The 14,301-nt window shown below is 35.2% G+C and overlaps 2 protein-coding genes across 4 annotated transcripts in view; one reads left to right on the top strand and one right to left on the bottom strand.

Annotated features, from left to right (window-relative positions):
• Positions 1–2,107: 2,107 nt before the first annotated feature.
• Positions 2,108–14,301, bottom strand: part of LOC149949493 (L-xylulose reductase-like) — a 156,025-nt gene continuing 143,831 nt past the window's right edge. The window contains exon 7 of the mRNA XM_090169433.1: positions 2,108–2,251. Within this exon, the coding sequence (XP_090025559.1) occupies positions 2,133–2,251 (119 nt within the window). The 3' untranslated portion in view covers positions 2,108–2,132. The remainder of the gene's footprint in view (positions 2,252–14,301) is intronic.
• Positions 5,954–13,713, top strand: LOC149949495 (uncharacterized). 3 transcript variants are annotated; one of them, XM_090167828.1, is made up of 4 exons: positions 5,954–6,083; positions 6,974–7,136; positions 7,669–7,758; positions 13,500–13,713. In XM_090167828.1, coding segments are annotated over exons 1-4 (369 nt in total). In that variant the 5' UTR covers positions 5,954–5,968; the 3' UTR covers positions 13,501–13,713. The 3 variants fall into 3 exon arrangements, with proteins under 3 accessions (XP_090023954.1, XP_090023953.1, XP_090023955.1); XM_090167827.1 differs by lacking the exon at positions 13,500–13,713 and having other exon boundaries at positions 7,669–7,762; XM_090167829.1 differs by lacking the exon at positions 5,954–6,083 and having other exon boundaries at positions 7,016–7,136.

Below are 14,301 nucleotides of genomic sequence, written 5' to 3'. Positions count from 1 at the left end.
GCTCTGTACTGATATAACACCTTGATTGCACAATCACTATGAAAATCAGTTTCGTTGTAAATCTCGTTAATTGTCATACTTATTGGTATTATGTTACTTATGGTTGTATGTAGATACGGTGTAGATTTCATGGCCATAAAGTTGGTTTCTCAGAACACTGTGCACTTCTTGGCGGACGGGAAGTTTACCCAGCTTAGCCGACCTAAGTCTCCCCTGTGGACAACCATTGTGCCCGGATAAATATTTTCCGTTAGTCAGAAACACCCTGATGCGTAATATTTAGGCTGACAACAAGTGGCTTCTTGGTGGGTAGCAGGCGCGCAACAAATATTTCGGCACAAGGTTTTGCCATATTGGCGATGCCTTTAGGCTAGACCTAGAATGCACGTTACACAGAAATCACAAAGATTGAAAGTGAAATATTGATTTGCGATTGATGATAAATTAAAGTTATCAACAAATATTTTATTTATTGGAAGATAAAAGAAAACAACAATTTATTTTAAATAAAAATAAAATTTTATATTGCAAGTTGCTAATAGAGATAAAAAAAACGTTGATGCGCGTTACGGTGATAATACGGCGAGGGAATAAAATTTAAAAAGGTTCACTCAAAACCTTGGAAGTTAATTTATTTAACATTTGTGTTAAAGGTCTAAACTTCAATCAAGAATAAGTAATAAAATTCTACAAGAACTAAAAAAAATAAAACATGACACCTTATCAGTAAATAAAACTAAAAACCTTATCGAGATAAAACCTGCACGTTTATCGATGTATTAAAACAATGATAGAACATTTTAATGAATGATTTATTTTTCAATGCTTTGTATGATATTGCCCCACTCTGGTCACACGGTGGTTTTGCCAACACTACGAAAAACTGCGAACGCAGAGATTTCGAGACATTGCGTACATTGATTAACCTTTGCACGGAAATTGCGAACGCGTTCGCAGGGCAGACACACAGACAGACAGACATACAGACAGACAGACACGGTGATTGTATAACCCTTCCTAGGGGACTTTGTCCCCTCGGAGAGGTAAAAATAATAAAAATGCATGTGGTTTCATTTTTCTATCGTTTACACGTTTCGATAAGTAGAAAACTCCCATGGTCGAAGACTTTTTAAGTTACATTTCGGAAATCTTGAGTACGTTCAGTAAAGCAAATCTGGGTAAAATCGGTTTTTACTTGATGAGCGCTTATTGTCATAGTGAAGTTAGAAGTTACTAAACCGTGTTATTTCTAGTCAGCGCTGTTTTTAAAGATAGCAGCTATAAATATTACGTGGCCAAAATATCCGTTAAAATGAAAAAATTCAATAATTAATTAGTTGGTAAATGACCAAAAAAGATAAATTCACGTAAGCTTGTGTAAAATATTGTTGAAAATATGTTAGTAGAGAAATGCAAAAAAATAATTTTTTAAATTTCAATCGCTTCGGTTTTAAATCTCCACCGAGTCACTTTCCTTGACATGGGGCCTCGGACCCGAATTTATTCCAATAAATAAATATGAATTTGAAACCATGAAGTATCCGTCGAGTGTTAACTTAGTTTTTAAATATTCCTTATTGTTGCTAATATCAGTCTTAAATAAAAAAAGCGAAAACGGCCATTGCAGTAGCGGAGGTGTTCCAATTAAATAACAGGCCTTTGACCAAAGCGGTAGAATTGCTAATTAAAACAACAGTTGTATAATTTTTACCCCTCCGCCAATTAAACTGTTAACAACGTCAACTCATCAAAAAAACTTTCTCTAACTTTTTGTTCCATAACGTAAATTTAGCTACCCAATTATAAGGATCCTAAGCTGGAATGCTGCTTGTGTTAAATATTATATATTTTTATCTTGTTAATTTTTTGTTTGCGTATTTAGTTAAATTATTAGTATTTTTAGTTTAATAAACTAAAATATGTTAAGTAATTAAATATCCAGAATTTATGGTTTAAAAAGATAGTTATAATATTTAAACAATTTCGAATTTGAGGAAAACTATTTCTAAAACTAATTATTTTTAAATAACAATTGATTTTAGTTCCGAGAAACAAGCACTAATCAAAGAACTTTTTTTATTTTCAGAAAAGCAAACTCTTGGGGGTTTTCAAGTAATCAATCACAGGATCGATCACACTCCAAATGGCAGTTTCAGCAAGTATCCTGCGTCGACGGGCAGAGTCACTCCGGTAATAACAGACGCGTGATCACTCAACAGCAAACATATTGCTTTCGCAATTTCTATGGGTTCTATATTATAAAAAAAGAAAGTTATTGAATATTTAAACAGTTTAAGCAAGCACTTAAAAAAATTACGTTTATCTTAAACCAACTACTCACTCCTACACAATGTGTAGCATTGGCTTAACTACTTCTTTAATTCCTAATACGGAATTTTTTTAGCAAGTTGAGAACATGTCACATAATATTTTGCTTTTAATTTGCCGTTCATAAATATAAATAATGCAATACTAAATGTAAATGGTTTAACCGAAATTTTCTTTGATACTACAAAGAAAATTCGTTTACGTAGACATAAAGTGAGAGACTGACCGCGATTGTGGAGCAGGACAATATTGTCTCACACAGCACTTCAAAGATTTGAATGATAACAATGTCTGTGTTAGAAAAAGGACTGATTTTTTTGATAATTTAACGTTTCGGGCGTTCCTAGGATGGTTTACAAAAGAGACCTTTTCATGATTAGCTTCTTTTTTTAGGTAAGGAATGACTATTTCTGGTACATTGAATAAAGCGTTGAGGTAGATTTTACGCACCCTTCTCTGCACCATTGAAATTTGCAATACAGATTGTTTGCAACTGAATAATAAAACGTTTTTCACCAAAATCATGTATTGTATAAGTAGCTTTGGTCCCATTCGACCGAAATCCCATTCGTTCGAAAACGATTTAACATTGAGTCCCATTCGATCGAAAATACCCCAATTGTGCGGTTTACAGCCCAATTTTGCACGTTTATATTATTTTTTATAGTACACTCTGTTTGAAAAGTCTTCGACAGCTGAAATTTTTGCCCTCTTTTTAATTCTGCTAGAAAACTATAATAGATAGATCGATGAAACCAATTGCAACTATTCTTTATTTTCCAATATCTTTCGTTATTTATCGGTTTCGTCCGCCAAAAATTAATAGTTTGGCGGGAACCGTCAAAACTCATTTTTGACAACTTTTTAAATATTGGTGCTACGGCACTGACTCGCGCGTTTTTGAATTCACAATGGCCGGTTCATATTTAGAAAGTGGAAAAATTATCCCTCTACAACCAACGGTTGAGAAGTTATCGCGTTTCCAAATTGTCGTCGAAGTTGCGTTATTTATAATCGCTTGATGCATTTTAGGTGTTTTCTAGTTTCGAGGAAAGTTTGGAAACGCTATAACTTCTCAACCGTTGGTTGTAGAGGGATAATTTTTCCACTTTCTAAATATGAATCAACCATTGTGAATTCAAAAACGCGCGAGTCAGTGCCGTAGAACCAATATTTAAAAAGTTGTCAAAAATGAGTTTTGACGGTTCCCGCCAAACTATTAATTTTTGGCGGACGAAACCGATAAATAACGAAAGATATTGGCAAATAAATAAAAGTTGCAATTGGTTTCATCGAACTATCTATTATAGTTTTCTAGCAGAATTAAAAAGAGGGCAAAAATTTCACCTGTCGAAGACTTTTCAAACAGAGTGTACATCAAATTTTGATTTTCGATACGTTTTTTAAATAGGTTTACTTCTTATATAAATAAGTGTTGATAGTCTTATTGGAGCCAGTTAATTCACATTAAAAAATGAAATTGTTCGAATTATTGTATTCTTGATATAAATGAAAAGTTCAAAGCATAAATATATTTATAAAAGCGCGCCATCATAGGGAAGTGAGAGACTAACCTAACCTAACCTAACCTACCTAACCTAACCTAACCTTACCGTTAGTACACCTGTAGCAATTTTGTTTAGGTATAACGTTTTTTGCGTACCCTGCTATATCTCAGGGCAGAAGTAAAAAACAAAACAAAAGGTCCCAATGAACCGAATCCGCCTTTTGGGCTATATTTCGGAAACATATTGAATTCGGTCGAATGAGATTTCGATCGAATGGGAATATACCTATAAGTACGATGAGGAACTTTAGTTCTATATTTTCCTTCTAACGAAATTCTGGACATTTTTCATGGTTTTGAAAAAATGATATTTTTCACTGGTAGGTTGCGGACAAAATGTTTCAAAGATAAAGTGAAATAGCAAACTCTAAAATGTTATAATAAACTTCGTTCGGTTAAAATCCGATTATTGTTCACAGAAATTTGAGGTCAAGTAAAAAACAAATTATTAGTAAGAGACAATAGCTTTTAATTTCATTTATTTCATTGAGTTAATGACTCATTAGTTAGAAAAGTGTTTGAGGACCATTAGGTTTCAATGGCTAGCTGCCCAATCAAAAATGCGAATCCGTGCTTTTTTCAGAAACCTAAAACTTATAATTGATTATGGCTCTTAAATTTCAATAGGTCTTAATACAATATTCGAAAGGTCAAGTGATTACTTTGGTACGAAATCTAATGAAAAAAATATTATAGTTATTTAATTTACTTAAACTACCATTTTTTAAACTTTATTATTTATAAAAGCAGATAATATTTGAATGGTTACGCCTCTCAAGTAAGTTCGTCTTTTTGAACTTTGGAATAATCGAAATATATTTTAACAAATTTGATTGTAATTACCACATTTTAAGTAGATTTTTCAGTAAAAAAACCGTTTGACCTATTTTAGTTTTTTGTTTCACCTCAGTGTGCGACGTGTAAAAATCGAGTCAAGAATGCAATCGTTAATTATGCACTTGAGTTAATGTGGAATATCAATTATTAATTGCCCTTTGTATTGGTACGTGACGTGTTAAAATCGAAGCACGAATGCAATCGCTAATTATGTACCGGGATAGTATTATTAACTTTTACAGCTATATAATAAATCTGAAATTAGAATTGTCACTTTCGAGAAAAACGTTTGTTATTCTTTCCACTGCTTCAAAAATTTTTTATTTTTAATATTTATCGCTATTTTGTACAATATATATGTATAGGTCCTACTTATACATAGTATATACAGGGTGATACGGAATGCATCTTACCCGAGTTATTAGACGACGCGCCATTAGCAACGAGATCGTGAATGTGTTCTTTGCACGAAGGAGCTTCACCGCATTTTAGCGGACATTTACTTCGAGGTGGATTGGTCCATTGAATCCAGTTTCGCGGTGCTCCGTATTCAAATTATCCAAAAAATTATTTGTCGACAAATGAAGGACTCCATGTACAAATCTAAAAATAATACGATAAAATGTTATTCCGAAATTGAATTAATTTTAAAATTTATACTAGATGTCGCCACGAATATAAAACTTCGAGTGTTATAAATAGGCCTCTAATCGCGTTACCTCTGTAAAAGGATCTTCACGTGTGTAAAATGTGCATCGTTCTATAGTTGTTCATTTCCGCACCGTGTATCAACGAAACCCTAAGGCACTATATCTCTAACAAAATCAGGTCTTGATCCATTTTGTTTTACTGTGGCGGCCAACGTTTTGGAAAAAAAACCTGTTGATCTATATGAACTGTTCTATCTAAGGTAGTTGCAGGTATTTTATTAGCAAACCCGCCGAAAGTTTTCGAAAAATCCTCGGGAAATGGGAGATACCCACCTTCCCCGATAAAAACAAACAACAGAAAGCACCATAAGTAGGAACGTACGATTGAACGAAGGCGGATCTGATTTGAGAAAGGCGAAATCTGGATCACATTCAGAAGAGGATGGTTATTTATTCCAATTGGGTGATGGTTCAATAACCTGGTTTAGTCGAAAGCAGAGCACGGTCGCCTTATCAACAACTGAAGCTGAGTATATAGTAGTCGACAACGCAGCTCAAGAAGTCATCTGGCTACGTAGACTTCTCAATGGCATGGGTTGTCCAACAGTCTTACCAACAATACTTTACGAGGACAATCACGGATGTATTAAACTGTCTCACAGGGAGAGAACCAACTCTCGCACCAAGCACATCGATGTTAAGTACGAATTCACGCCTAAATGGTTTTCTATATTGCGTATATATGTTGACGTTATATTTTATACTTTGTGACTATATATTTAACCATCAATATATATATACGCCCAGTGGCGTAGACAAGGGGTGGGGGGGGGGGGGTTTTCCGTGTCCAAACCCCCCCCCTTGTGTCTACCTTGGACTGTACTAAATTTCCACCCCCTTCTCGACTGCCCTCTTAACATTCACATACTTAGACCCCCCCTTGAGGAATTTCTGGCTACGCCACTGTATATGTCATATAAAAACAATTAAACCGCAATTAGTTTTGTTTACATGTGTCAAGGGGGCGGGCGGCGTCGCGTATCTCCAACACTGGGTTCTCTTCACGGCCCTATTTTAAATTAAAATAATTAATTAATTAATTTTAAATGAATTAGTTAATGAATATTAAACGTTGACTTTAAAAACTTAATAAAGTGGAAAGGAAAACGTACTTTTGTTTTATTTATAGCTCAATATGATTTATTATTATATTTATGCAGTCTTAGGCTTGCCCATTAGTCCGTCGTTCTGCTCAACAAGTTGGTAAACCAAATAAGTACCTCTCCTTGGCCGAGATTTAGTTTATTCAACTCAACTTGAGTATGCTATTATCAAAACACGGCTTATAACGCGCCGAAAATTTCAAATGAAGCCAACCTAACCGTATTGATAAACGTTAATACACAGCCTAAACCGATGACACAGACAGACAAACACGGTGATTGTAAAATCTCTTCTAGGGAGTACAAGTGCCTCGGAGAGCTAAAAATATTTTTATTATCGGCCGATACGGGGTAACAACACGTTAACAAATAGGACAATTGCCTATAAAAAATGCCACAAATAAATTGAAAACAGATTTCGTGCACAGGGCTTTATTATAACGTAGGCAACGCCTCAAGTGACAAGGATCATAAATTATCAACAACTCATTCAATTTGCGAAAACTATATAAGGATCAAACGCGTCAGAAACGAGTTATCAAACGACTGTCGCTCGCTTCGAATTGTCCTGCTTTTATTTACTATCAAACGGTAAGCTCTGGTCATACTTTTATTTGAAATATCTCGAATCCGGTTACTAACCTTGACTTCATCGGTTCCGAATACAATATTTTGGTTAAACTTCCTAAAATTTACACGGTTAATCTCGGATCCGTTTGCGGTTCAGGTTATCTATTGCATATCTTATTCCTTGAAATTTTCAAACATGGAAGTAAATAAATATCGAACCGCTTAAAACCATTTATCATAATATAAACATTGGTTTCGGTTTCGTTTTTAATTTTTTCCAAACATCGGTTCTTTTTCCGGATGCTGTTATCAAAGTTTGGCACATCGTTTTTGGTTATCCGTTGTTTTTTAAGATATATAGGCGGTTGTGTAAGGGCCGTCACCGTTGAGGTATGTTAGGTAGAGTTCCTTATTCAAGGAATCGAGGGGCGACACCGCGTCAATTTTTAACAAAATTCCTCCAGGGGCTTTCCTATAGGATTGGATTTCGTTTTGAAAATATTATACAATTCCATAGAAACTGTTGGTAATATTAAATCCAACTTTCCTACAGGTACAATGAAGGCTTCAACAATTATCGCTTCTACTGTTACAATTGCCTTTCTGCTTTGTATCTTGGGCAACCACATGGTAGCTTCGGATGGTAAGTAAGGCATTAAATGTATCTAAACGTCCTAGTGGGTCCAGTTTCAGTTTATTGTTTACACCAATAATAGTATTTTATCGGAACTTTATTAGTGGTGATTAAAATCACACAATTCATAACTATATTATTATTATTATTATTTAAATCTCAGAAATTGTTACGAACAATAAAAAAATCTGTTCTAAAAATCAAATTAACCGATTTTTAAATAAAATTACAGCTTTATAATCGAAATTTGCAATATCAAACTAGTTTTTAAAATCTTAATTTAGGTTTTAAGAAGTGATCTGACGCATATTTCACGATATTCAATGTTAATTTTTTCTGAAAATTTTAATAGATTTTGAACTACCAAATAAGGGACCTTTATGGAATGGAGTTATATCATAAGTTAATGACACCTCTTAGTAGTCAAGTAGGCCCTTTCAAGGTGGCATCTCTGTCTAGAATATTTTACGACAAACTCGAGAAAATTTAAAATTTCATAAAATCTCTGAGCCAGCGCCGCTCTGCGGTCGAATGTGGAAAATTTTACAAGGCGACTTTAGTGGGGTGGAGGGAGAGAAGGTTCTTTTCTCTGCGGGGGGGGGGACGTTTATTCCAAGGGAAATATCGAAATTTATCTATCTCGCGGCAGTTCAAGCTATCCCTGCTTAAAACGAGATCTATTTTATAAGGAGCGGTTGGTACGTCGGTCATCGTCGGTCGTACGTTCGATCTTTCAAGAATGTTTGCTTAGACTGTCACGAAGCCCAAGGCGGGGTGGCGAAGATAAAGACAGCTCAAACGGAGAGAGAAGCTGCTGCCTTTCGCTTCGTCAGTGGAGCCGGGAGTAGTGGCTCACTCCTGTAATCCCAGGCGTCCGGGAGGCAGAGTTTGTGGATGGCCGTGTGAGGACGACCACCAATCCCCTAACGGGTGGTCGGAATACTTCCGCCAAGGGTGTTCCCACCCCTGTCCCCACGTATCCCCCCGTTGGCGTGGCCGTTGCAATATCTCGCCCTGATTAATCAGTTATTGTGTGTGTACTGGTGTCTAAGGCCTCGGGTCGACACCGATGTGTGTGTATCTCAAAAAAAAGCTTCGTCAGTGGCTGAACTATAGAATTTTAAGTGTTTTTGCTTAGTCAGTAAAGGTACCAAAGGTGGGGGGCAAACCGGGCGAAGACACCAGCGGCACGGGACAGAGAGAAACCGGGACTGTTTTTCGCTTTGTCACTGGTGGTGGTTCGACTAGCCTATAGGCGGAGATAGCGATGCGCTAGCATTTATTTGCCTGGAATTGATAAAAAAAATAGTTTTAATATAGATGCGCTTATTATGTATCACTTGCATTAATATACATCAATTTATATGTGAAAATATAAAAGGGTTAAAAGAAACGAAGAAAGACTACTTTAGTTACGTAGAAAGACGATTAACAAAAAATCTTACCAGAAAAAAATAAAATAATTAAGAAAGGTACAATACTCGCTGTATTAAAAATCGCGATGAACAGAGAAAGAGTAGCTTTTATCGCCTATTCACGGGTCAAATAAGTAAAATAAAGACCATGTAAAATCGGCCCCATGGGTGCGCCACTGCCTTTGACAATGCAAATTCTGTGATAATATTAATCTATTTAAAGCTACAAGCTTGTATACGTGTACCGTTTATTTAAAATATATAAGAAAAAATATCAAAAGTGTTGGGATGCCGATATTATTTTGCATTACGTAATTTGTGAACGTCTCAGAATATTGGAGCTTGCACGTACGTGTGGTCTATTTTCATTGTCATGGTAACGCGTTTTGCTTGGATATAACCTTTTGATACTATTGCTGGTCACGTGTTTCTCCCCGCCCTACCCACGGAATTGTGATCTGAATTCAAAATGGTCACGTGGTTTTTGGCGTAGTAATCCGTAACCTCATAAAAAATAATGGCGGCCGTTTTATGACGGAGATAACCAATGACGCAAGCGCAGATATTCTGTGCTTAAATCTAAATTATGATAAATCGGAACTTACAAGTAATTTTAATTGCTCTTTTTTTCTAAAAATCAAATTCCGATTGCATCCCTAGAAGAACCTAGTGCAATAAATGTACTTATTTAATTAATGCTTAATTATTTCTATTAAAAAATGATCATAGCCGAAATGATCAACTTGTTAACTAACCTCTTTTTGAATTAAATTATATTGCAAATTCCGGCGTACTTTTTTAATTATTACGCTTTAAAAAATAATCATAAGTTATAAGAAAATTATCTGTTTTCTACTCCGTACACTCTTAATTTAATAAAAATTCACTTATTATAAAACATATCGAAATAGCAATAGTTAACTTCCGTAGTACGCCATTTAATAAAATACACTTTCGAGTTAGGTGTTAAGAATTATTTTCTTTGAAAAAAAAACTATAACGGCTTATGCAACCTTTTTAGGAAATTCTGAATCGTGATGATTGATTGTTCACAGAAATATTTCTAGCCCTTGCTCAAAGATATTAATACATAAAGGCGGGAAAAGATGGCGACAAAATGCGAGTCGTGACCTTATCGTGAAGTGAATTTAATCCGAAAGAGGAGATTACATACAGGGGAAAAGAAAAAAATATATAAAACTGGGGGAGATTCGAGTTCAGTCAATCAGAAAATCTTTATTTTAACATTTATACACTAGATACAAAAGAAAAATGAACCACAATGCAGGGGGACTGATAGGATAATTCTATTCGTTAGTATGATGGTTAGGCCAGCCCTAATGCTAGTTATTACTTTTAAGCGAAGGGTAACATGCACAATAGATTAAAAGAGTTTCTTACGATTCTCAATAGGGTCAGTTCTAACATCTTTTCTTTCGGACATACTGACTTAAATCAGCGAGGGGAAACAAATAAAATATATACACTAAACTCTGGTAACTATGATTAAAATAAAACACTACAATTATGGCCGACTACTATTAATTTTAAACTCCAAAAACTTAAAAAATTATACTAAGGCGAGGGGAAAAACACGATTGACAAAATTTATTCTTAACAGTACAAAGATACCAAGTGGATATGAGCTCTTGAACTCGGTGGTCTATTTCTTCGGACAATAGCGAGGGACTGCACCTTTCTTAGACATTTTCTCTCTACGTTTAAACAGTTATTTTAGACTTGACCCTGGGTATTCTATGGGGGGGGGGGGAGACGAAATTTGGTAACTATCACTAGATTTTCTTCGTGGCTGCTCTTCGATTTACGGGATTCCGGGTTACGGGGGCTTCCAGGTAACGGGGTTCCGGATTACGCAAGACACACGCACACGCGTTTTCTTGACTGGGGACTTCTTGTTTCGCGATGACAGTTTGAAACTGTCCGTTCGTCTCCCTCACGGCACGGATGCCCGGATGTCGGTAACTAACGAGCCGGATTACGGTGCGAAGGTCCGGATGACGACGACGAACTTCTTACAAGCGGCGTAGAATAGTGTGAACGAAAATTTGTTACCATTCTTCTACCTTTTTCTGTTCACGCTATATTATTTTCTGGCTTAAATTAGTTGAATACCCTCCTTCCCAAATTTATGGCTACGCCACTGACTAAGTGACCCAATTATTTCAATAGTGTGAACTGAGCTTTAAATTGATATAATACACATGGGGCCACAATAGAATGATACTCCGAAAATTATTTTTTTTTATAAAGCAACGTTAATCAACGTTAATTGTAATTAACCCAAAGAAATATCGGGTTATTTTTATGAAAAATACGTCATCTAATTATATTTTTTAACTCAATGGTTATTTTTAAATATAATTAGGAAGAAAGGGTGAACGTTATGAAGATCTTGAAATTATGTCCAAGTCACTTGCGTTGCTCTTTAATGTTTTATAATACACCCCTTATCCCGTCCGATAAGCCTTATCAAACAGAAATGGGTTGTGAAGTGGACTGTCTAAAAAATATATAATATATATTATCAACCACCACATTCAATGTTTAGTTGAAAATTACCGATGTCTTAAGAACAGCATTCATGAATATATCTTTTAATAGAAAATTCTTATATTATTTACAACAATTTTGCTGTAAATAACAACAAAAATCCTGTTTTGAGTTAAAAACAGCTAAAAGTGGAATCTTTTACGTGCTCTTGCTTTTCCTTACTGTAAAAAAATATTAAATCGACCTGTAGCCGCCAGCTTACAAACAGTAAGAATTACAAAAATACGGGCAATGCCTGTTTGGTTTTAAAACGGTAGAAATCAAAACACATTATTGATAAACTAGTGAAACCGCGACTTGCTGTAATGAAAAAAACAGTTTTTGCTGTTTTAGTAAAGGTAAGTTTTCCGTGTGTATATGGACAAACAAAGGTGACTTAGGCGGCATACCCATTTGACTACTTAGCGTTATCATCAACTTATGGTTATCACTAGGGAATTGAATGCTATGTAGTGCTTCCAACCGACTCCCAGATATCAGTTGCGGTATCTGATTATATGATTTTAAAACAAGGCTAGGATGAAGTGCTGAAAAATAACTTCATCAAAAATTATAATTTTTAATTTTTTTTCCATAGGATATAATGCTAAAAATATTAGTCAGATAACTGTTCAGATTACAGTTAACTGGGAAATTTAACCTGAATGATCAGATCAGTTGACCGTTGGAAGCGCTAGTTAAATGTAACCATCGCTATATAAATACGGAATAAAAGTAAATTTTCATTAAAATACGATAATCTATAGTACCAGAAGTAAATGAGCCTAAGTTATCAGACCGCTATATATCTTACCCAAAATGCATTTTCCATACGGGATCTCCCTTGAATCGATGTTTTCAAATTTCGCACCCTCATAGCTCCACTATCGCCATCTAGCGACTAGTAGATGATGACGTATAAATCGAATGTGGATACTCACTATTCCGTAGTGCAATAATTGGTGGGAACTGAAGGGAGAGTCATTCGGATGTATTTTTATCTCCCCGCGTTAAGGAAACTGGCTTTTAAAATATTGGCACTCCCCAATAACATCAGTTGATTTACTTCTGATAGTACCTATGTTGATCTATTTCCCGTTATACACATTTTACAAACGTGAAGATCCTTTTACAGAGGTAACGTCATAACCTTCTAAGTCTTACTAGATGGCGCCACCAATCTAAAATGTAAAATTTTTAAAATTAATTCAAATCCGGAATAATATTTTATCGTATTTTTCTCTCTAAGACCTCGCTGAAAATTGTATTAAAATTTGCTTTAGTAGTAAATATGTGACTATTCCTTATTAATGGCGTCATTAAGTGTAAATAAAATCATCAAAATCGAACCTCTAATGGCTTTGTTTCTAACGTTGGTTTCCCTGCAAGCAATTTGTAAATCAGTCTACTGACATCAAAATCAAAATGTTAGAGCTAACTGTACTTTTATATATTGCATGTTCTTGTTTAACCGTTTCCTACGATTTATTATAGGCCGGGGCACGCTTCCCAACAAAGGGGTAGTTTTTAACGTCTTGTTCCTTTGCCTAATAGTCACAAGAGATACCGTGGCCTACATTATAAAAGGCCGTTGCACTAAATTAATAAAACGTAGGCAAGGCTGATCCAACCAACGTGTCGAGCTCAGAGATATTCTAGCGGTTAGATTTGGCGAACTTAATTGCCAGAAATAAATAAAAAAATATCTCGTGCACGGGCCTTTATAATAACGTAAGCAACGGTTTAACCGATTTTCTTTGATACTACAAAAATTATTTTACGTAGACATAGAGTGTCAGACTGACAAAGATTGTAAAAGAACACAACGTTGTATTAAATACCACGTCAAAGATTTGAATGGATATGAATCTCTATGGCAACACTGCACTAATAAAGGTCTAAGATCAGGATATGGAAAATGATAAATGAATAAGCAATTTAATATGTAATAATAAAATGTATACGAATTAAGATTATTAAAAGCTTGCTTATGTGAAAATTTCTATGTTTTATTTTATCGTGGCTAAATAATCATTGTGAAGAACCTGAAAAACCCGTTTGGGGAAAGATTTTGTAAGGGCAAAATCTGAGAAACAAATCAGCCTGCTAAAACCTGACCCGGGTGTTGGAAGTTATAAGATTAAGGCGAAGTGCCTAAGTAGTGAAAAACGAAGAGACAAACTTTAACAAAACATATCCAAAACTCTGGATCATTGTTTGACTCCTCGTTTTAAACTACTTTGCCCCTTCGCCTTAATCTTATAATTTCCAATAGGTTATGGGTCCCGATAGCGCGAGTGAAAGTCCATCTTATTCACCATCGTATAATATATCATGATTATAAAACAAAAACTATACTAACCATAAAATAGAGCCCTAAGTCCAGAATGCGACACCAATAGTCCCTTCAATAATTGCCGGTATCTTCCCATTGCACCGAATTCCGCCAATTTTCTTGATGAAATTAGCCCAAAGGCGGGCTTTCTATTTTCTAATCAACCGATGCAATAATCACAATTGAGCGACCGCAAAAAAAAAGGAATTTCGTCGTGAAAATCCAAATCTCGTTTCGTTTATGAACTATTTT

Source organism: Leiobunum rupestre, chromosome 3 (assembly GCF_980474605.1).
Source record: "Leiobunum rupestre chromosome 3, qqLeiRupe1.1.hap1, whole genome shotgun sequence".
In the NCBI taxonomy this organism is placed as follows: Eukaryota; Metazoa; Arthropoda; class Arachnida; order Opiliones; family Sclerosomatidae; genus Leiobunum; species Leiobunum rupestre.
This window is presented reverse-complemented; position numbering and strand designations above follow the sequence as displayed.